Here is a 22,199-nt window from a genome sequence, read left to right on the forward strand (position 1 = left end):
TTCATTCAGATGGATGATTGACTTTAGCATTTGATGGATTTAAAAAAGTGAATTTAATTATTTTACCTTGACATACAGAAGACTGTTCAAAGGCCATGTCATTTACAGCACAGCAGACTGCTCAATCAAGCATTCCAGCGTTTCACTCATTACTGGTTCTAAAAACATACTTTACTCCCCGGGTTGAACAGAATTAATGAAGTCCTGCTGAGGCAAAGTTTTACAGAATAAAACATTGATTGATCGTTAAAAGTAGATCATGATGAATGAAGTCATGGTTTATCTAAAGACATCAACAGTGAAGCTCAACGACCAGCAAATAGTCACTACATTTCTGTGAGAGAGTTTTCAAAGTAATGCTGCCTGTTTGTTGTCAAAATCAAAAGAGAGCAGAGAAATGCAACCTGAATATTAGTGTTCTGGTTCCTGACCAGCGTTCATCCTAGCAGGGCAGAGCTATATGCTGGTCTGTCAATGTGGTGGTGAAACTGACCATCTGTGGTCTCAAGCAATGGAATATTCTCTGTGTCGTTACACATAAAAAAAGGCTCTGCTCAGTCAGGGTTTCAGCACAAAAGATGAGATAAAGCCAAATTCACCACATGGTAAAGCATAAAAATAACATTTTTAAGGGTGCATTGGTCTTAATCAGGTGCAGTATTAGTGCAATTAGGAGATAACAGAAAGCGATGGTGTCAGAGTGATGTGCACATCAGTCACACTGATGAACATTTAACACGTAGTAAAATGCATAGGGGCAAAGTCGAGGAATATGTTCCATCCATATGTTCCATTATATATATATATCCATCCATATAATAGTAAATGCACATCACAAATGTGTTTACTATTATATGGATGGACATAAAAGCATGTGCAAAGTGATGTGTAAAATGGCTGCGTTAGAGGACCTGACAAATGGTGCCATCTGATGTGAGGGAATGCAAGGATTTTGTTGCCGATCTACATCACAAGCCGATCTACATTACCAAGGCCACTGATACTGGAGTTGTGCGCAGAACTCGTCCACTGTCCCAAAGCGCAATATGGCAAGGAGCCAGGAGGTTGTCTGTGCCCACACAGTTGCTGACCACGCTTTGCTTCCTGGAAATAGGGGCATTCCAGCGTGAGCTGCCGATAGGTCAGGAGTGAGCCAGTCAACCTTGAGCCGAGCCATGCCAGCTGTGTGGAACGCAGTCATGTGAATGTCATCAGGTACATCACATTCCAACATTACAGCATAATATGAGAGCTGGTTTCCATGTAATCGGAGCTATTGACTGTACATATGTTCATATTATATGTCATGCGCAAATGCGCATCAGTCTGGTGGCTGGCACAATGCATGATGACAGCTGCTTTCTGTGTAAATAGTGTATTTGTGTAATTGATCTTAACTTAAAACCAACACGGGCACATTTGGGAATGTGTGCATTCAAATATGTTTTTTATTATGATTATTAATGTCTTTTTATTTTTGTTTGATGATGAGCTGCAGAGCTTCTTGACAGACTTCCTGTGCTCAGTATTTCTCACTAAACACGTACAAGTTGTGAATGTCACTGTCAGCCGAGGCACCTTTTTAACCTCAGAGCGTGATCACCGTTCTGAGTTAGCAGCGTGTCGGCCTCACACACACACGCTCCAAAGCTCCCACGTACATTTTTCCAACTTTGTGATTAATCCATTTAACAGCGTCCCAAATAAAGTATCCCTGTGTGTCTCTAAGTAATTTCCAGTCATCTGTCGTATAATTTCTTTTCTGTGTTCATGTCTGATGTGATGTTGTGGGGAATCCCTGCTCAAAGGGCCTATTTCCATGAAATTGCATATTTAAATGGGGCATGGCCAGGGAAGAGTTTGGTTCCACGCTCAATTCCACGTTCACTGGCATGTACAAATAAAACATGCGTGGATCCACGCCTACACACACTTTGATGCATCTGGATATTTTTGTGCTTACGCCAGTTTCAGTATTTTGGCATACTCCAAGTTTAAGTTGAAAGTCCACGCAAGTCTTTGTACATGAGTCCCCTGATTTGGCAAGGAAACCTGCTGGGACCATGTGAAAGCATGTCAGGAAAACTGACAGCAGGTTTAGCGTCAATTAAGTTACAACATCAAACCAGAAAAGAGGGATGGTATGGAAAATGTAAATAAAATACCCCCCAGTGATTCTTACATTAACTTTGACTTCTATCCAAGATATTTCATGTTTTATGTGGTCAGCTTCATTTGTACATATACTACCAGTCAAAAGTATACATCCATTCCTGCATTTAAAGTTTGCAACACATTCCATAAAAGTAAGAAAGGGGCAATTTAGGGATAGAAATACGGTAAAAACAAAACACAAAAACAAATAAAGATCTTATTTCAAACAGGTGATGTCAGTGGGTGATTGTAATCATGACAGTGCTAAAGCCGCGTCCATGAAAGACTGAGTTTTGAGGAGCAAAGATGGGCAGAGGATCTCCAGATGCATTAGAATGTTATTGAAAAGTTTAATAAGTTTGAAAGGAATTTGCATATTTCTCCCTCTAAGTAAGTCACTTCGGCTGTTCCCTTGTTTGCACTCGGGGTTGCTACAGAAAATCCAAGGTGGATCTGCTTGTTGAATTGGTACAAGTTTTAATCTGGATGCCCTTCCTGCCGCAACATTACATGGAGAAATGTGGCAGGGGTGGGGTCTGAAGCAGGAACCTTCCACACTGAAACCAAGTGGACTCACCTCTTTGGATACCACTGTTCTACAGTGTGTAATATCATTAAACAATTCAAAGAAGAATTTCAGTGTGAAAAGGGCATAGGCACAAGCCAAAGTTAAACACCTGTTATCTCTGATCCCTCAGTTCTTGTTGAAGTGCTGTCTGTCATTCATCAATAGCTGATATAGCCACATGGGCAAGGGATTACTTTGGGAAACCTTTTGTCAAACACAACTGTACATAGTTACACACGCAAATGCCACTCAAAACTTTGCTGTGCCAAAAACAAGCCTTATGTTAACCTTGTCCAGAAGCAGTGTTAATGTGGGCTCAGAAGCATCTGGATTGGACCATCACACAGTGGAAATGTATATTGTGGTCAGATGACTAAACAGGATTGGATGCTGTGTGCTACTGACCAAAGATGTAAAAGAAAGGACCATCCTGACTGTTATGAGCAGCAAGTCCAAAAGCCAGGGTCTGTCATGGTAAAGGGTTGGGTCAGTGCCCTTGCCAAAGGTTATTTACATGTCTGTGATTCAGCATTAAGGCAGAAATATGCTGCCTTCAAGCATCTTTTCCAGGGACGTCCATGTATTTTTGAAGAAGACAATGCAAAACCACATTCTGCACACATTACAAAGTCATGGCTGTGGAGTAAGAGGGTAGCAGTACTGGAGTGGCCTGCCTGCAGTCCACCTGTCCCAAATGGAAAAATGTGTGTAGAATTTTGAAGCAAAAAAAAAATGCAACGACTGTTGTACATGTGTCTGCAGGAAGAATCCTAAATGCTTTAGAGTCCCAACTTTCTTTGGAACGTGATGCTTGAAAAGCAGGAATGAATGTATATTTGTTCATAGGCATCCATTCATCCATTATTTTGACAATAGGAGCCAAAATTAATGTAGGAACTGTCCCAGCTCCCTGATTTTGGGTTGTAGAACCTGTGGGTGTGTTTGCTCATGTCTCATTGAGATCAGTATCTGTTTATCATCCTGTCCTTCTTTCTTTTCTCCATACCTTCTTCCCTCTGCACCCCAACACTATTTCTTCTCCTCTCAACTTGTCATCTGTTCTCATGTTCTCCTTTTTTTCCTGTCTTTCAGTGTTTCTCCTCCTCTCCTTTCCTTATCACCCTTCTCCTCCTCTGCAGTTTGCTCTGATCTCTACCTCCTTCACTCTTTCTCAGTTTGACTCCTTGCACCTTTTCTGCCTCATGCATTCATCCCAATTATCAGTCTTTTAATTTTCTTCACATGGCCTTGCTCTGTCGAAGCCCCGCCTCCCGGCTCCATCCTTTACATTCTTCTTTCTTTCTGTTGACTATGGTGCTGTTCACAAATCATGACTCCTCATTCTTCGTGTTTCTCATCCCACCAGAAATTTGTGAGCATCTTAACTTCCCTGCTGATGTCTCTGTCGGAATCTGTCGGTTCTAATTCTCCCAGTCAGTTCAGCTTTTAGTCTTTTTGCAGTGCACTGGGTAAGCGGTTGCCTGGGCTCAGAGCTGGGGTGGACACATGTCTGAGAGGTCGGAGTGCTGTGTCAGAGGAGTGCTGTAGGAGGAGCTCCAGTCCCTCTCAAACACAGCCTTCAGCTCGGACTGAACCGTCGACTGTGTCGACTGCGATGCTGTCTGGTTGATAACCAATGCTGAGCCTGCTGTTTTCACAAAGTAGTCACCTGACCAGTTAGATGTACCTGAGGATGGACACACACACAAACACACACACAGTAACAAACATTAATGTACAAACAAACGTAACTTTCTTCTTTGACACGTGTTCATTTTATTAAACAATTTGCATGTGAGTTAGTTAGAATGTCATTATTTCTATATCGTCCATTCGGCTGCTTCCGTTTTTGTGTTCGGGGTCGCCACAGCGGATACAACCAGATCCGCATTGATATTTGGCACACGTTTTATGCCGGATGCCCTTCCTAACACAACTCCAGTTTTACCTGGAGAAACACACACAGCCACTGGTGTTCCAAAGAGGTCTCCCATCCAAGTACTAACCAGGTCCCGCACTGCTTAGCTTCTGAGATCTGATGGGATCAGGCTGACACAGAGCAGATCGGCTGCAAAGGCATTAAAAAATAGTTACAACATTAATAGACCGTTGTTACATTCTGAGTGCGCATGCGCAGCGGCAGGTAAATATAGCGCCACTAAGCGTGAACTCCCAACTCTGTTGCCACCATGGGTGCAAAGAATGAAATGCATATTCGTCCAAAACATGTCCAAAGAAGCGGCTCTCCGTGCACCCTAAGGAGGACATGATGCCCTCTACAGCGTGGATAATGGACAGGCTGGGCCGGTCACATCAGCACAACGCTCAGGCACTTAAAACACTTAAAATCCTTTTTTTATTATTATTATGTTGTCGGTGGATTGTTAATGAGATTTATTTTCACTGAGAGCAGAAAGATGAATAACAGATCACAGTGAACACTGATTGTCAATAAACGGAGCACAGTGATGCTAATAAAGCTTTTACAGCTTTTAAAATAAATTATTTATTGGCAGGACAAAGCAACACCAAGACGGGAAACACACTGGGAACATCATATTACAGTGAGAGACTTCTTCATGCTTCTTGATTTATTCACAAACATTCCACAATAAGGAATTAAAGTATTTCCAAAACAAGGGCGTCTTATTTGGACACCAGTGTGTCTGTGATGATGGATCCGTTTGAATGGATGTGAGTTGTGCGTATGTGGGAATGCGTGTTTCTGGTTTGCTTGCATGCATGTGTGGATGTGTTGTTGTGTCTTGTGATTTGTATCTGTAACACACAGATCAGTGTCTGTGGACTTAGTATAAAACTTGCACGAAGTTGTAAAAAAAAAAAAAAAAAAAAAAAGGAACGCTCTGCGATAGGCATTTTAAAAACTCAGTGACCCCCATGATGAAATCAGCGGAATTCCTCGGCTCCACAGAGTTTTCACAGCCCTGTGTGTGTCTGAGTCTCCCGGCAGGTGCCAGTCTTCATATGTGTTTGTGGGAATGCATACGTGCATGAATGTCTTCTTCTTGTTGTCCTTGGTGACAGAGAGTCCATCTCTGTTGCAGCTGCGTGTGGCAGGTGTCAGTGTTTCTGTCGCCGGGCTCCGCCCTCTGTGATTGAGTATGACTTCTCTCATTCTGTTTCTCTTTGATCCTTTTGTTCATTTTTTGATCTTCTAGTATTATGATTTTTTATTCTTACTTGTTAGTTCTTGATCCGCGGTCGCGCTCTGTGACTGGATTGTGCGCGTGTTTGGCTGGTGCTCAGGGTTGGGCCCAGCCTCTCATGCATACATTGTGTTCCACCTTTTGTATTATGTCTTGGATTTCCTCTTCTCGTTTACTGTCTTTGTGATTCTGTTGTAGGTTGACGGTGTATTGCTTTAGCAGGTGTCTAAGTTCTAATTTGGTGATCACAGTTATTGTTATTAGGCTCACTTGTAAGTCGTTTGTGATTTTCTGTTTGTTCAGTCCTGCCCACATGTGATCGTCACACGTATTCAATTAGTGAACAGGTATTTAAGTTTCCCTTTTGTTTGTGCCAGTTGCTGGTCAGTTAGTTCTGATTCCCTGTGTCTCCTGTTTCTCCTACTTTTGGTCCTTCCAGCAGTTGACAGTCCTGGACTGTAAGTGACACTTGGCTGAGTCCTTGTACAGTAGATTTTGTCATTCCAGTTTTTGTCCTGCTTAAGATGTTTTGCACTATTTTGGGATTATCTAGACTTTGACCTCTGAACCATATTTGTTATTGCTGCTGCTTTTGAATTTTTGGATCATTAAACGCCTTTTTGCACCTTACCTCGTGTCCAGTGCCTTGCACACTGGGTCCATTTCCTCCTGTCGATACGTAAATCGTAACACTCTGTGTGTTTCAGTTGGGAAATGTGCATTTTTGTTCATTACAAACAGTGGTGTCCAAAGTATTCCAGAACGCGCAGAGAGGGTGCAGGTTGTCTTTGCAGTCACTGACTCCAGCAGGTGATTTCACTGATTTCATCTGCTCAATGTGATGGTCATCAGTGAAATCACCTGCTCATGATGACTGGAGCAGTACACTTGAGAGTTTTTGATGAATGAATGGAACATTATGTTTTTATATATTCTGTAATCTCCCTGAGAACACTGAAAAGTCTGCTGCCTTTCCGGCTTTCCTCCCAAACACAGTTATCATTTGTGTGAAGCACATTTCAGTTAAGACATTAAATATAGTTTCACACAAGCTGTTTTCATTGTTGTAATATTGAATCATTTTCACGGATAAAGCCGGAAAAAAATGTGCACAAAGTGCATACAGGATTACAGCTGACGGTGGAAACATTATCTATTAAATATTGTCTTATTGTTCAGATTGTCACATCTGGGACACATTTAAAGGACTTTGTCCACCCTTCTTTGGGGCACGTTACAGACATTTGCCGTAGTGTTATCCATAGATTCAGTCATCTCCATGTATTTACATGGAGGATGCACACCTGCATTACAAGGCTCGGTTCCCCACGGTGTTCTACTTGCAGAGTACTCAGTGCATATGCGCCAAACAATGTAACAACGGTCTACTCATAAAACTTTTTGTCACTCTGGTATTTCATATTTTTAGTGGGTCCCCAGTTTACACTGAGATTACTGGCTGCTTAAACAGTATGGAAGATTCCAGAAAGAGATGGAATTACTTGTAGAAGTTTAGAAAAAAATCAGTAATAACTGGGACACTTTGAGTTGTATTTAAGGACCTCCCTGAAGAATCACCACCTTCATGTGTTTAGGAGCAAAAACCCCCATACAAACAAACAAAAAGTGTGTGGCTTCTTACTGCACAACAAACCATGTCAGCGCTGTGTCCCTCTGGAGGTGAGTTTACCAGGCCGCAGTGTACACATGCCACCACAACAGAGTTAAAAATAAAAAATGTTCACAAAAGCGTTGTACCATATGAATCACATAGATCCCATATAAACCCATATGACACAGTGGTCCGCGGCCAGCGCGGAATCTGAGCGGACAGCCACGGGACACACGATTGCAACGTCCATCTGTCATATGGAGCACTGACTGACAGCCAGCTGTGAGCCCAAGGAGGCGTGTCACTCAGATCACGTCAGTGCAGACAGGAGCACTGAAGCTGTCAGTTGAAAACACGCACATTATGAGGTGAGGGTGCGAGTGACAGCGAGGTGTTCAATAAAAAAGACTAGCAACATAAATAAATACATACATACAATAAGGAGAACGGTGTGAGCTCATTCGTGTGTGATGGGTTGTCAGGGTTTGAGATTTTGTCTGCTTGTCTGTTTTATTTTTGTCTTGTCTATTTTATTATTTTCACTGATTCATTGGTTTTCTGTGTGTTCATTCTCTTGCTGTTTTTTTCTGCTTGGGACTGTCTGTTTATATCTCTCTTGTCTGTCCCTGGGTTTTTGGTGGTGGATGATTCTCTCAATCTGGCCACGCCTTTGTTCTGGTGCTTTCCACGCACACCTATTCCTAATTTGCAGCTCATCACCTGAGGTTATATAAGCTCACTGGGTGTGTTTGTTCCTTGCCAGATTGATGCGCCTTGTGCCTCGACTCCAGCTCTTGTTCTCATGTTCCATAGTCCTGCCTGCATGTGTGTGTTTTTTTTTACCTCCTGCCCGTTTTGTACCAACCGTGCCAGAGATGATTCTTTTACTTCTGCTGTGCATTTTGGACTGACTTTTTGTGTACCGACCACTGCCATCCACCTCACTAAAGTCTTTTACCAACCAGAGCTGTTTGTGTGAGCCTCACAATTGTGTCCAAACGTCTTTGACCAACCCGCCTGTCATCATGGCTTTGCTTAACGCTCCGGACACAGTGGCGTGTCCAGCTCAGACTCTCTCAGCTGACACTGACAGAGTGAACACATCGTGTTAAATTGAAACAAAGAACAATAAATAAAATGATACATGTAATTATGTATGTGATGTAATTATGTATGTAATTATTATGTGCTTCATAAACAAATACATAACTAAAATAAAACAATAATTAAATAAATGAATTAACATACAAATATGTAAACTAAGGAAATGAACTTAATAAATAAAGTACAAATAACATAAAGTAAAATAATTAATCAAAGAAAAAAGGGGAGGGGACCACAGCACTCCCTGACATGCCCACCCGCTTGTTCATTCATGTGAGCTCATCTGTGATGTGATGTCAGTGTTACACGTTTGTCAGGGGGCAGTGGTTGACATGTAATCGTGGATTGTATCCGATTTGAAATCAAGCAGGGACGGAGCTGATCACAGCCACTGAATGCATTCCTCCTCGGCTGTTGGCAGTGCGCCAGATGACTGCCGGGTCAGTGCAGTGCAATGTTGAGGAACACACATTGTCACATGTGCTCCAACCACCCATATGCAGGGCATGGTGATGTACGAGTGTGTGCAAACGATGATGACATGGGGGGAAAATAAAAACAAAAGACATCACCTTTGGATCGCCCCCAGCCACATCTCAACGTGCACGCCGATGACCGTGCACCCAGGCTGGGCCATATGAAATTATCCTTGCAATCTTTGTGATGAGCATGCAGGGACCCTCAGCGTCCGTGAACTTTGCTGGACTGAGCACCGGTCACTGCGCGCACGAGGGAGGGACGTTTTTACTTAATTTTATTTCATACCTGTAGTTTCATTAAAGTCCTTGCTTTCATCTATGGACATGAATGAACAGGAACAGACAGACAATACTTCCTGTATTCTCTGCTCTTTTTATATCAGGAATGAAATATTCCATGCTTTCCCACTGCTGGGACAGCTCCTCGCTGCTGTGTGACATGCGGTCTCACATCTGTCTCTGTGTGTTCATGCGCGTGCACACGAGCATGCACAAAACCGCCACCACCACGGGATCATTCATGGCTGTCTGACCATCTGTCCCTCCCCACAGCAGCTGGTTTTTTTCGCCGCTCGCCAATTCATTTTTTTTTTCTGCCCTTTTCCAGCCAGTTTCTGCCTCTTTCACCCAACTGTGTGTTAAGTGTGAAGATTAGAGGTACATGCCTCCACCTACAGTATTCGAGCGTGTGGAATCATGGCAACTTCCACTGACTCTTAAGACTAATCTTAAAACCTTTTTATTTTCTATTGCCTATAATTACTTTTATGGTTTTTATCTTTTTTAATTTGCTTTTTGCTTGTACAAAATTGGTTTATGGTGTTGTTTTTACTCTGTGATATGGAGATCTTTGTTTAATGTTGTGCTGCAGTTATGTTCAGTATTTTTTTTTCCTCACTTCAAGTGCTTCATCAATAAATGTATTATTATTAATTATTCTGTGGTGACAATGCAGAATATGAAACAAAAATACACAAATAAATCAAATCTTACAACGAATATCTTAACACAATTATCAAACAACACAAGTTTGATAATTAAAGCACAATCAAAAACACTTTAAAAAGACTGAACAATCGAAAACCACCACAATGACTCCAGTGGTGTACGTACTTACTTTAGTGGGTTTTTTGTTTGTTTGTTTGTTTGTTTTTTTTACAAAAACACTGATAACTACTCTTCACCCAGGTGAAGACAGGTACCTCTGCTCCTCTACAGAATTCCGTCAAGGCTTCCAGAGTGTCATTTTGGATCTCTCACTCAAGTCAGTCTTTCTTAGGAACCATTCCAGAAATATTCACGGAACCACAAGGAATACTGCTATACAAAAATATGATGAGCTTGGGACTGTAGATTTTATAACAGTGAGGAAGGAGGCTAAAATAAACACCAAGGAAATAACAGCCTTTATGTACTAATAGTTCAACAGGAACTCAGGATTCCAACTAATATCTGTGTCTCTTTGCACCTCTGTGTCATCTCTGTGGTCACAGTTCCAACTGAAACACACTCAACTTCAAACTTCTCTGAGGACTACGAGGTGTTGTTTACTAACTCTGACCTTGATACATCAAATCTTTGTCAAATCTTACATCCACACCAGTCACACTTTAACACCCTTGATGGTGCAATATGCTGAAGTAACGGTTTTAGATTGTTTCTGGAATCTTCCACAGTGTTTGAAGAGACGTTTATCTCAGAGAACAATATTTGTAACATCAGAAAGATATTATTTCATGTTGCTGATTCCCTCTTTTCCACTCCTGTTTCTCTTTCAGCAGAAAAAAAACATTCTCTTTAACTAGTTGATGGGGGTTGATGACAGCTGGAGTGGTGTGATTGGGCCTCCCCGATCTAAACCTGAGTGGTCGTTTGTTATTGGACTTCTGTGCGAGTCACAGACTGTCCATAACAAACACCATGTTCGAAAATAAGAATGCCCTTAAATGTGCATGTTACCACAGCACCCTAGGCCAAAAATCGATCAATTTTGTGATCGTATCATCTGATCTGAGGCCACATGTTCTGGACACTCGGGTAAAGAGAGGGGCAGAGCTATCAACTGATCACCATCTGGTGGAGAGTTGGATCAGAGGTGGGGAGGACTTTGGACAGACCTGGTAAGCCCAAACGGCTAGTGTGGGTGAACTGGGAATGTCTGGAGGAGCCCACTGTCGGACAGATCTTCAACTCACACTTTCAGCTTTTCTAGCATCCCTGTGGAGGTTGGGGGCATTGAACCAGAATGGGCAATGTTCAAAGCTTACATTGCTGAAGCTGCAGCAGGGAGCTGTGGCCTGAAGGTCTTAGGTGCCTCAAGGGGTGGCAACTCTCGAACACTGTGGTGGACACAGGTGGTCAGGGAAATCGTCTGACTGAAGAAGGAGTCCTTCTTCATATGTTATCTCGGAGCTGCAAGGTACCAACAGACCTGAAGGGCAACAGCCTCTGCTGTGGGGGAGGCAAAGCAGCGAGTGTGGGAGGAGTTAAGAGCAACCATGGAGGACTTTCGGTCGGCACCACGGTGATTTTGGTGGACCATGAGGCACCTCAGGAGGGGAAAACGTGGGACCATGCAAGTTGTCTACAGTAAGGATGGGACTCTGTTGACCTCAACCGATGATGTAATCCGGAGCTGGAAGGAAAACTGTGAGGATCTCCTGCATCAGACCAGAGTGCCCTCGATAATAGGGGCAGAGATGGAAGCTGATGCAGGATTTTCATCAATTTCCCTGGTGGAAGTCACTGAGGTAATGAAACAACTCTGTAGTGGCAAGGCCCCGGGGTTGATGAGATCCTTCCAGAAATGCTGAAGGCTCTGGGTGTGGAGGGATTGTCTTGGATGAGACGTCTCTTCAACATTGCGTTGAGGTCTGGGACAGTGCCTAAGGAGTGGCAAACTGGGGTGGTGGTACCCATATTTAAAAAAGGAAACCAGAGAGTGTGTGCCAATTACAGGGGCATCACACTACACAGCTTCCCTCGTAAAGTCTACTCCAGGGTGCTGGAAAGGAGGGTTCGGCCGATAGTCGAATCTCTGATTGAAGAGGAACAATGCGGGTTCCATCTTGGTCGTGGAACGACCGACCAGCTCTTCACTCTCACAAAGATCCTGGAGGGTGCATGGGAGTATGCGTTTTGTTGACTTGGAGAAGGCATATGATCAGGTACCCTGGGAAATACTGTGGGAGGTGCTGCAGGAGTATGGAGTGAGGGGGTCCCTTCTCAGGGCCATCCAATCTCTGTACTCACAAAGCAAGAGCTGTGTTTGTGTGCTCGGCAGTAAGTCGGACTCGTTTCCGGTGGGGGTCCGCCAGGGCTGCGCCTTGTTGCCAATCCTGCTTGTGATATTCATAGACAGGATATCAAGGCATAGTCGGGGGAGGAGTGTTTCCAGTTTGGTGGCATCAGGGTATCATCACTGCTTTTTGCAGATGATGTGGTCCTGTTGGCTTCATCGCCCTGCGACCTCCAACACTCACTGGACCAGTTCGCAGCTGAGTGTGAAGCGGCTGGAATGAGGATCAGCACCTCCAAATCTGAGGCCATGGTTCTCAGCAGGAAACCGATGGATTGCCTACTCTGGGTAAGGAATGCGGTCTTGCCTCAAGTGAAGGAGTTCAAGTACCTTGAGGTCTTGTTCACGAGGGGACAATGGAGTGTGAGATTGGCCGGAGAATCGGCACAGCAGGGGCGGTATTGCATTCGCTCTACTGTACTGTTGTGACAAAAAGGGAGCTGAGCCAAAAGGCGAAGCTCTCGATCTACTGGTCAATCTTTGTTCCTTCTCTCACCTATAATCATGAGGGCTGGGTCATGCCCGAAAGAACTAGTTAGCAAGTACAAGCAGCCGAAATGGGCTTCCTTAGGAGGGTGGCTGGGGTCTCCCTTAGAGATAGGGTGAGAAGTTCGGCCATCCGTGGGGAGCTCAGAGTAGAACCGCTGCTCCTTCGTGTTGAAAGGAGCCAGCTGAGGTGGTTTGGGCATCTGGTAAGGATGCCCCCTGGGCGCCTCCCTAGGGAGGAGTTCCAGGCACGTTCATCTGGGAGGAGACCCCGGGGAAGACCCAGGACTAGGTGGAGAGATTATATCTCCACATTGGCCTGGGAACGCCTCAGGATCCCCCAGTTAGAGGTGGTCAATATGGCCCGGGAAATGGAAGTCTAGGGTTCCCTGCTAGAGCTGTTGCCCCCACGACCCCATCACAGATAAGCGGTTGAAGATGAGATGAGATGAGAGACTAATTAGTTAATAATGAGGATTGGTTTGTATCTATGTGTACATCATATATGGTTGTTACCGATGTAGGCCGTCTTGTCCGTCACCATGTACTTGTTGTGGTTCACTCTTGCGTACGGAATCTCCTTCTGACTGGGACTAGCAGGAACCACAAACAGCCTCTGCAAAAACAAACGCTTGTCATCTTGTTGGCATGGCAGAAATAATGGACCATTATTTGAACTGAAATAAAGCCCTTTTATGTCAGTGAACAAAAACATCAGAACTGCAGTTTGTCCACTTACTGCTGGTCATATAATTAGGGCACATGCACATCCCAAAAGTTTTATAGTTCCAAAACCATTCACCTGATTTGGATTTAGACACAAATTAAATCAAACCGTTGGCTTGACTCTGAAACCGATTTTGATTACCAAGGCCACTGTGACTAGAGTTGCGCACAGAACTGCGGTCGGCCCAGAGCGCAATACGATGAGGACCCAGGGGTTATCTGTGCCCACACAGGTGCTGACCACGCTGGGCTTCCTGGCATCAGGGCCATTCCAGCGTCAGCTGGCTGATCGGTCAGGCGTGTGCCAGTCAACCTTGCGCTGAGCCACCAGCTGTGTGGAACGCAATCATCTGAATGTCACCCAGGTACATTCCAACATTACAGCGCATTTTGCAGTGAGAGTCGGTTTCCCTGAATATAATCGGACCTATTGACTGTACACATTTTGCTATGAAGGCGCCGTCGCATGATGAGTTTGTTTCTGTTAATAGGAAACACTTTCATTCCATCAATGTTCAAATCATATGCGGCGTGCAAATGCGCATCAGGCGGCTGGCATGGCAAGCCACGGGGGGCTGCTTGTGTTAAAATAGTTTATTTGTGTAATTATTCAGAACGAAAACAAGTGCGGACACGTGTGCATGTGCGCATTCAAATATGTTTTTATTATTATCATTAATGTGTTTTTTTTATTTTTGCTTGGTGAGCTGCAGAGCTTCTTAACAGGCTTCCTGTGTTCAGTATGCAGAAAAACAGCAAGAGCAGCCAGCACCGCAACCGATGACAGGACTTCCTCTTTCCTGCTGCTACACATCAGAATTTTGGCTCTCTGTTGGGACTGTTTACACTGAGACTGCTACCTGCTGCTTTGGACTTGAATTAACAGTCTTTTTCAAGACTTTTTTACTTTTTTTTTTTTTACTTTTTTACTGTGCTCCAACGCCTAAGGAAGACCTCTAACGGTCGAAACATCGCGACGGAGCACTTTTATCAGCTAACTTTCATCAGCGTTGGCAAGCTAACTAGCTTGCTAACGCTTTCGTTTTTATTTTTATTTATTTATTTTTTTTTTCTCTTTTAGCACTGTTGTCGTGCGTTGCCTGTGCTGCTTCATGGCCTGTTTGGTGCCTTGATTGGGGCACTCCTTCTGCTGAATCACCTTTAAATTATTTACACATTATTCACTTTGTGTGTTTTTAGGAATCCGCTAGGTTGCGTAGCTACTAGCTCTTAGCCGATTTAGCATGGCGGCTTCTCATGTCTCTCCCGCACTTTTCTGCTCTGGGTGTGAAATGTTTAGTTATTCCTCGGCCTCCTTTAGCAGTAACGGTACTTGTAATAAGTGCAGCTTATTCGTAGCTTTGGAGGCCAGGCTGGGCGAATTGGAGACTCGGCTCCGCACCGTGGAAAATTCTACAGCTAGCCAGGCCCCTGTAGTCGGTGTGGACCAAGGTAGCTTAGCCGCCGCTAGTTCCCCCCTGGCAGATCCCGGGCAGTCGGGAAAGCAGGCTGACTGGGTGACTGTGAGGAGGAAGCGTAGCCCTAAACAGAAGCCCCGTGTACACCGTCAACCCGTTCACATCTCTAACCGTTTTTCCCCACTCGACGATACACTCGCCGAGGATCAAACTCTGGTTATTGGCGACTCTGTTTTGAGAAATGTGAAGTTAGCGACACCAGCAACCATTGTCAATTGTCTTCCGGGGGCCAGAGCAGGCGACATCGAAGGACATTTGAAATTGCTGGCTAAGGCTAAGCGTAAATTTGGTAAGATTGTAATTCACGTCGGCAGTAATGACACTCGGTTACGCCAATCGGAGGTCACTAAAATTAACATTAAATCGGTGTGTAACTTTGCAAAAACAATGTCGGACTCTGTTGTTTTCTCTGGGCCCCTCCCCAATCAGACCGGGAGTGACATGTTTAGCTGCATGTTCTCCTTGAATTGCTGGCTGTCTGAGTGGTGTCCAAAAAATGAGGTGGGCTTCATTGATAATTGGCAAAGCTTCTGGGGAAAACCTGGTCTTGTTAGGAGAGACGGCATCCATCCCACTTTAGATGGAGCAGTTCTCATTTCTAGAAATCTGGCCAATTTTCTTGGATCCTCCAAACTGTGTGTCCAGCGTTGGGACCAGGAGGCAGAGCTGTGGTCTTATACACCTCTCTGCAGCTTCTCTCCCCCTGCCATCCCCTCATTACCCCATCCCCGTAGAGACGGTGCCTGCTCCCAGACCACCAATAACCAGCAAAAATCTATTTAAGCATAAAAATTCAAAAAGAAAAAATAATATAGCACCTTCAATTGCACCACAGACTAAAACAGTTAAATGTGGTCTATTAAACATTAGGTCTCTCTCTTCTAAGTCCCTGTTGGTAAATGATATAATAATTGATCAACGTATTGATTTATTCTGCCTAACAGAAACCTGGTTACAGCAGGATGATATGTTAGTTTAAATGAGTCAACACCCCCGAGTCACACTAACTGTCAGAATGCTCGTAGCACGGGCCGTGGCGGAGGATTAGCAGCAATCTTCCATTCCAGCTTATTAATTAATCAAAAACCTAGACAGAGCTTTAATTCATTTGAAAGCTTGTCTCTTAGTCTTGTCCATCCAAATTGGAAGTCCCAAAAACCAGTTTTATTTGTTATTATCTATCGTCCACCTGGTCGTTACTGTGAGTTTCTCTGTGAATTTTCAGACCTTTTGTCTGACTTAGTGCTTAGCTCAGATAAGATAATTATAGTGGGCGATTTTAATATCCACACAGATGCTGAGAATGACAGCCTCAACACTGCATTTAATCTATTATTAGACTCTATCGGCTTTGCTCAAAAAGTAAATGAGTCCACCCACCACTTTAATCATATCTTAGATCTTGTTCTGACTTATGGTATGGAAATAGAAGATTTAACAGTATTCCCTGAAAACTCCCTTCTGTCTGATCATTTTTTAATAACATTTACATTTACCCTGATGGACTACCCTGCAGTGGGGAATAAGTTTCATTACACTAGAAGTCTTTCAGAAAGCGCTGTAACTAGGTTTAAGGATATGATTCCTTCGTTATGTTCTCTAATGTCATATACCAACACAGAGCAGAGTAGCTACCTAAACTCTGTAAGGGAGTTAGAGTATCTCGTCAATAGTTTTACATCCTCTTTGAAGACAACTTTGGATGCTGTAGCTCCTCTGAAAAAGAGAGCTTTAAATCAGAAGTGTCTGACTCCGTGGTATAACTCACAAACTCGTAGCTTAAAGCAGATAACCTGTAAGTTGGAGAGGAAATGGCGTCTCACTAACTTAGAAGATCTTCACTTAGCCTGGAAAAAGAGTTTGTTGCGCTATAAAAAAGCCCTCCGTAAAGCTAGGACATCTTTCTACTCATCACTAATTGAAGAAAATAAGAATAACCTCAGGTTTCTTTTCAGCACTGTAGCTAGGCTGACAAAGAGTCAGAGCTCTATTGAGCTGAGTATTCCATTAACTTTAACTAGTAATGACTTCATGACTTTCTTTGCTAACAAAATTTTGACTATTAGAGAAAAAATTACTCATAACCATCCCAAAGATGTATCGTTATCTTTGGCTGCTTTCAGTGATGCCGGTATTTGGTTAGACTCTTTCTCTCCGGTTGTTCTGTCTGAGTTATTTTCATTGGTTGCTTCGTCCAAACCATCGGCATGTTTATTGGACCCCATTCCTGCCAGGCTGCTCAGGAAGTCCTACCATTATTTAATGCTTCAATCTTAAATATGATCAATCTATCTTTGTTAGTTGGTTATGTACCACAGGCCTTTAAGGTGGCAGTAATTAAACCATTACTTAAAAAGCCATCACTTGACCCAGCTATCTTAGCTAATTATAGGCCAATTTCCAACCTTCCTTTTCTCTCAAAGATTCTTGAGAGGGTAGTTGTAAAACAGTTAACTGATCACCTGCAGAGGAATGGTCTATTTGAAGAGTTTCAGTCAGGTTTTAGAATTCATCATAGTACAGAAACAGCATTAGTGAAGGTTACAAATGATCTTCTTATGGCTTCGGACAGTGGACTTATCTCTGTGCTTGTTCTGTTGGACCTCAGTGCTGCTTTTGATACTGCTGACCATAAAATTTTATTACAGAGATTAGAGCATGTCATAGGTATTAAAGGCACTGCGCTGCGGTGGTTTGAATCATATTTGTCTAATAGATTACAGTTTGTTCATGTAAATGGGGAATCTTCTTCACAGACTAAAGTTAATTATGGAGTTCCACAAGGTTCTGTGCTAGGACCAATTTTATTCACTTTATACATGCTTCCCTTAGGCAGTATTATTAGATGGTATTGCTTAAATTTTCATTGTTACGCAGATGATACCCAGCTTTATCTATCCATGAAGCCAGAGGATACACACCAATTAGCTAAACTGCAGGATTGTCTTACAGACATAAAGACATGGATGACCTCTAATTTCCTGCTTTTAAACTCAGATAAAACTGAAGTTATTGTACTTGGCCCCACAAATCTTAGAAGCATGGTGTCTAACCAGATCGTTACTCTGGATGGCATTTCCCTGATCTCTAGTAATACTGTGAGAAATCTTGGAGTCATTTTTTATCAGGATATGTCATTCAAAGCGCATATTAAACAAATATGTAGGACTGCCTTTTTGCATTTACGCAATATCTCTAAAATCAGAAAGGTCTTGTCTCAGAGTGATGCTGAAAAACTAATTCATGCATTATTTCCTCTAGGCTGGACTATTGTAATTCATTATTATCAGGTTGTCCTAAAAGTTCCCTAAAAAGCCTTCAGTTGGTTCAGAATGCTGCAGCTAGAGTACTGACGGGGACTAGCAGGAGAGAGCATATCTCACCCGTGTTGGCCTCTCTTCATTGGCTTCCTGTTAATTCTAGAATAGAATTTAAAATTCTTCTTCTTACTTATAAGGTTTTGAATAATCAGGTCCCATCTTATCTTAGGGACCTCGTAGTACCATATTACCCCATTAGAGCGCTTTGCTCTCAGACTGCGGGCTTACTTGTAGTTCCTAGGGTTTGTAAGAGTAGAATGGGAGGCAGAGCCTTCAGCTTTCAGGCTCCTCTCCTGTGGAACCAGCTCCCAATTCAGATCAGGGAGACAGATACCCTCTCTACTTTTAAGATTAGGCTTAAAACTTTCCTTTTCGCTAAGGCTTATAGTTAGGGCTGGATCGGGTGACCCTGGACCATCCCTTGGTTATGCTGCTTTAGACGTAGATTGTGGGGGGGTTCCCATGATGCACTGTTTCTTTCTCTTTTTGCTCCGTATGCATCACTCTGCATTTAATCATTAGTGATCGATCTCTGCCCCCCTTCACGGCATGTCTTTTTCCTGTTTTTTTCCCTCAGCCCCAACCAGTCTCAGCAGAAGACTGCCCCTCCCTGAGCCTGGTTCTGCTGGAGGTTTCTTCCTGTTAAAAGGGAGTTTTTCCTTCCCACTGTTGCCAAGTGCTTGCTCATAGGGGGTCGTTTTGACCGTTGGGGTTTTTCATAATTATTGTATGGCCTTGCCTTACAATATGGAGCGCCTTGGGGCAACTGTTTGTTGTGATTTGGCGCTATATAAGAAAAAAGTTGATTGATTGATTGATTATTTGTCAATAAACACGTGTGTAAATTGTAAATGTCACACTGTCAGCAGAGGCGCACCTCACCTTTTTTACATCAGTGTGTGCGCTGCATGTCGGCCTCACACACTAACGCTCTGTAGCTCCCACATACATTTTTCCAGTTTCATAATTAATCCATTTGACAGCGTACTGAATAAACTGTCCCTGCGTGTTTCCACGTAATTTCCAGTCATCTGTCGTATAATTTCTTTTCTGTGTTCATGTTGTCTGATGTGACGTCGTGGGGAATCTCTGCTCAAAGGACCTATTTACATGAAATTGCATATTGAAATGGGGCTTGGCCAGGGAGGAGTTTGGTCCCACGCTCAATTCCACGTTCAGTGGCCTGTACAAATGGAACGTGCGTGGATTCATACCTACGCACACTTTCATACGTCTGAATATATTTGTGCTTACTCCAGATTCAGGGTTTTGGCGTACGGCAACTTTAAGTAGAAAGTCCACGCAAGTCTTTGTACACGAGTCCCCTGATCTGTTGATTCCACCACTTGACATTTCACATCACAGCACTAAAGTCTTTGAAATCTGCATTTGTGTTTCTTATACAATGTGAACATTTCAGATACATTTAAAAGAAATTTTAAATCTGATCTGATTGACCCACTGATGTACAGAAAGAAATGAAAAAACAAAACTATTAAATACTACTAAACTATTAAATACTACTTTTTAAAAATCGAGACTGATGGGTGTCCGTAAGCTTGTCACAGTTGTGTGCGTAACTGCACAGTAGAGAACGTGGGTGAAACTCACCACTTGGATGTCTAGAGTACTCTTGGAGTTGTGAACTGAGGCCAGTGACTTGAGAAATGGAAACATGATTGGCTCGCTCTTGTCCCAACAGCTGATCAGCAGGCGAACTTTGACCTTCTTCTCATACGCGATTCGCCTGAGCTCAGTGTCAATGTCAGCCCAGTACCTGCATAGGGTGACACATGCAGACAGTGTTGACATGAAAACGTGAGTGCGTTCACACACACACACACACACACACACACACACACACACACACACACACACACACACACACACACACACACACACACACACACACACACACACACACACACACACACACACACACACACACACACTTACAACACAGTGATGACCAGCAGTTTTCTCACAGAAAGAATGAAAATAACCTCTGCTGACTCCTGGTGTCATTTACTTCGCTGTCATGCTAACTAAAGTATTTATAAAGGATCTATTCTTGCAGTGGTGGTGACTCACTCTGTGATCCCTGATGGCCCCGCCCCCAGCCCCCCAATGGAGATCAGCTCGTTCTTGAACACAGATTCTGATTTCCACCACAGACTCATCATTATCATCAAAATCAACATTTGACATCAAACATCAGAAGATCTGAGTGTTTCGAGACGACGCCTGTGGCCACCAACGTTCACCTGAGTGGCTCATATGGCCCAAAAACCGCACCTTCTTCAGTACCACCACGCCCCCTGTAGGTGAAGACAACAGTTGCACCTTTTTGAGGATGAAAACTCCATCGTGGGTAGATAGGTCATGACAGCGACGTAGATAAAGCTGCGGGCACTCTGTATCACACTGAGGATGGACTGCAGGTCGGGCGTCCTGCCGGTGGCACACAGAGACGGAGGGGAACTCTGACAAGGGCACAGACACACACTCTGTCAGACTGCTTTTGTTTTACACCTGAACTGTGAGAGGAAAATAAAAGAGTTCTGTTACCAACAGGAAATCACAAAAAATGTGATCACCTAGTTTTCATCTGCAGTACTGTATGCTAACGATGCTGGAAGATTTGACTGGATTATTACGTCCAGTAATCATCTGCATTTATTTATTAAGTCTGCCAAGGACGTAATAAAATCATCGGTGTTTATTTATTTGTCTGTCTGTTAGCAGGATTACATCAAAACTACTACATGGATTTTGACGAAAGTTTCACCACAGATGAAATTAGGCCATGGAAGAACCCATTAAACTTTGGAGGTAAACCGGATGTGGATACGGATTCTAGATCAAGTTTCACATTATATAGACTTTGAAGGATTACTGTTAGCAACAACACGTCAAAACTACTGCATGGATTTTGACAAAACTTTCAACATAGATACATATTAGTGCATGGAATACTCCATTAAATTTTGGAGGTGATCTGGACCGGATCCAGTTTATGGATCAAGATTTCCCTTTATATAGGCTTTGAAGGATTACGTCAAAACTACTTCATGGAATTTCAACCAGATTTGCGCCACAGACAGATAGGACATGGAAGACTCCAATCAATTTTGGAGGTGATCCAGTGTCACGAACCGAACAGTCCCCTCCTAAAAATCAGTCCGTCCTGCCTTCACTGCACGTGTCATTTCTGTGCATCTGCCGCAATTCACCGATTATCACCTTGTTTCTGCTTCAAACTGCACTCCAGTCATCATCTACCTCAGCGACAGATATCTGAAGCTTTTGTACAAGAATCATTTCCACATAAATTCTGCATTATTTCATAACAAAAGACAGAGGAAGCGATGAGAGCGCAGCAGCCATGACGAGCTGCTGATGCTGCATTCACTGTGCCTCGGTCATTTCAAAGTGTCACAGATTATCGCCTTGTTTCTGCTTAAAACTGACTTTACAATGATTTAAGAGGTTTTACTTTGTCATCTGAGGGTTAATAATCACATTGTGTTGTATGGCTGGGGGGGCCTGGCTGCCGGTTTGTTTGCCTTTTGTGTTTCCTCCCAGGTGGCATGCATTTGGGACTGAGTGGCTGTGTTGCTGAGGCTGTTAGGACTTCACCCTGATCACCTGCGACTCGTCAGGACTCACAGCTGAGGTGCATCTGGAGGGATTGGAGTATGTTGGCATTTAAGACTGAGGTGCCCAGTGTGCATTTGCCAGAGACTCGACCTTGTGACCAGACGGGTGAGATCGTCGTCTTGGGAGCCATCTCATCAGCAGCGGACG

At 43.4% G+C, this 22,199-nt stretch overlaps 1 protein-coding gene across 1 annotated transcript in view; it reads right to left on the reverse strand.

The window, feature by feature from the left end:
* Nucleotides 1-48: 48 nt before the first annotated feature.
* pld3 (phospholipase D family, member 3) overlaps nucleotides 49-22,199 on the reverse strand; it is a 144,759-nt gene continuing 122,608 nt past the window's right edge. Inside the window, exons 12-15 of the mRNA XM_034168862.1 lie at nucleotides 20,736-20,875; nucleotides 20,004-20,169; nucleotides 13,385-13,484; nucleotides 49-4,409 (exon numbers count right to left, since the gene is read on the reverse strand). Coding sequence (XP_034024753.1) covers nucleotides 4,210-4,409; nucleotides 13,385-13,484; nucleotides 20,004-20,169; nucleotides 20,736-20,875 — 606 coding nt within the window. The 3' untranslated portion in view covers nucleotides 49-4,209. The remainder of the gene's footprint in view (nucleotides 4,410-13,384; nucleotides 13,485-20,003; nucleotides 20,170-20,735; nucleotides 20,876-22,199) is intronic.

The sequence above is a fragment of the Thalassophryne amazonica genome, chromosome 4 (genome assembly GCF_902500255.1).
Source record: "Thalassophryne amazonica chromosome 4, fThaAma1.1, whole genome shotgun sequence".
Lineage (NCBI taxonomy): Eukaryota > Metazoa > Chordata > Actinopteri > Batrachoidiformes > Batrachoididae > Thalassophryne > Thalassophryne amazonica.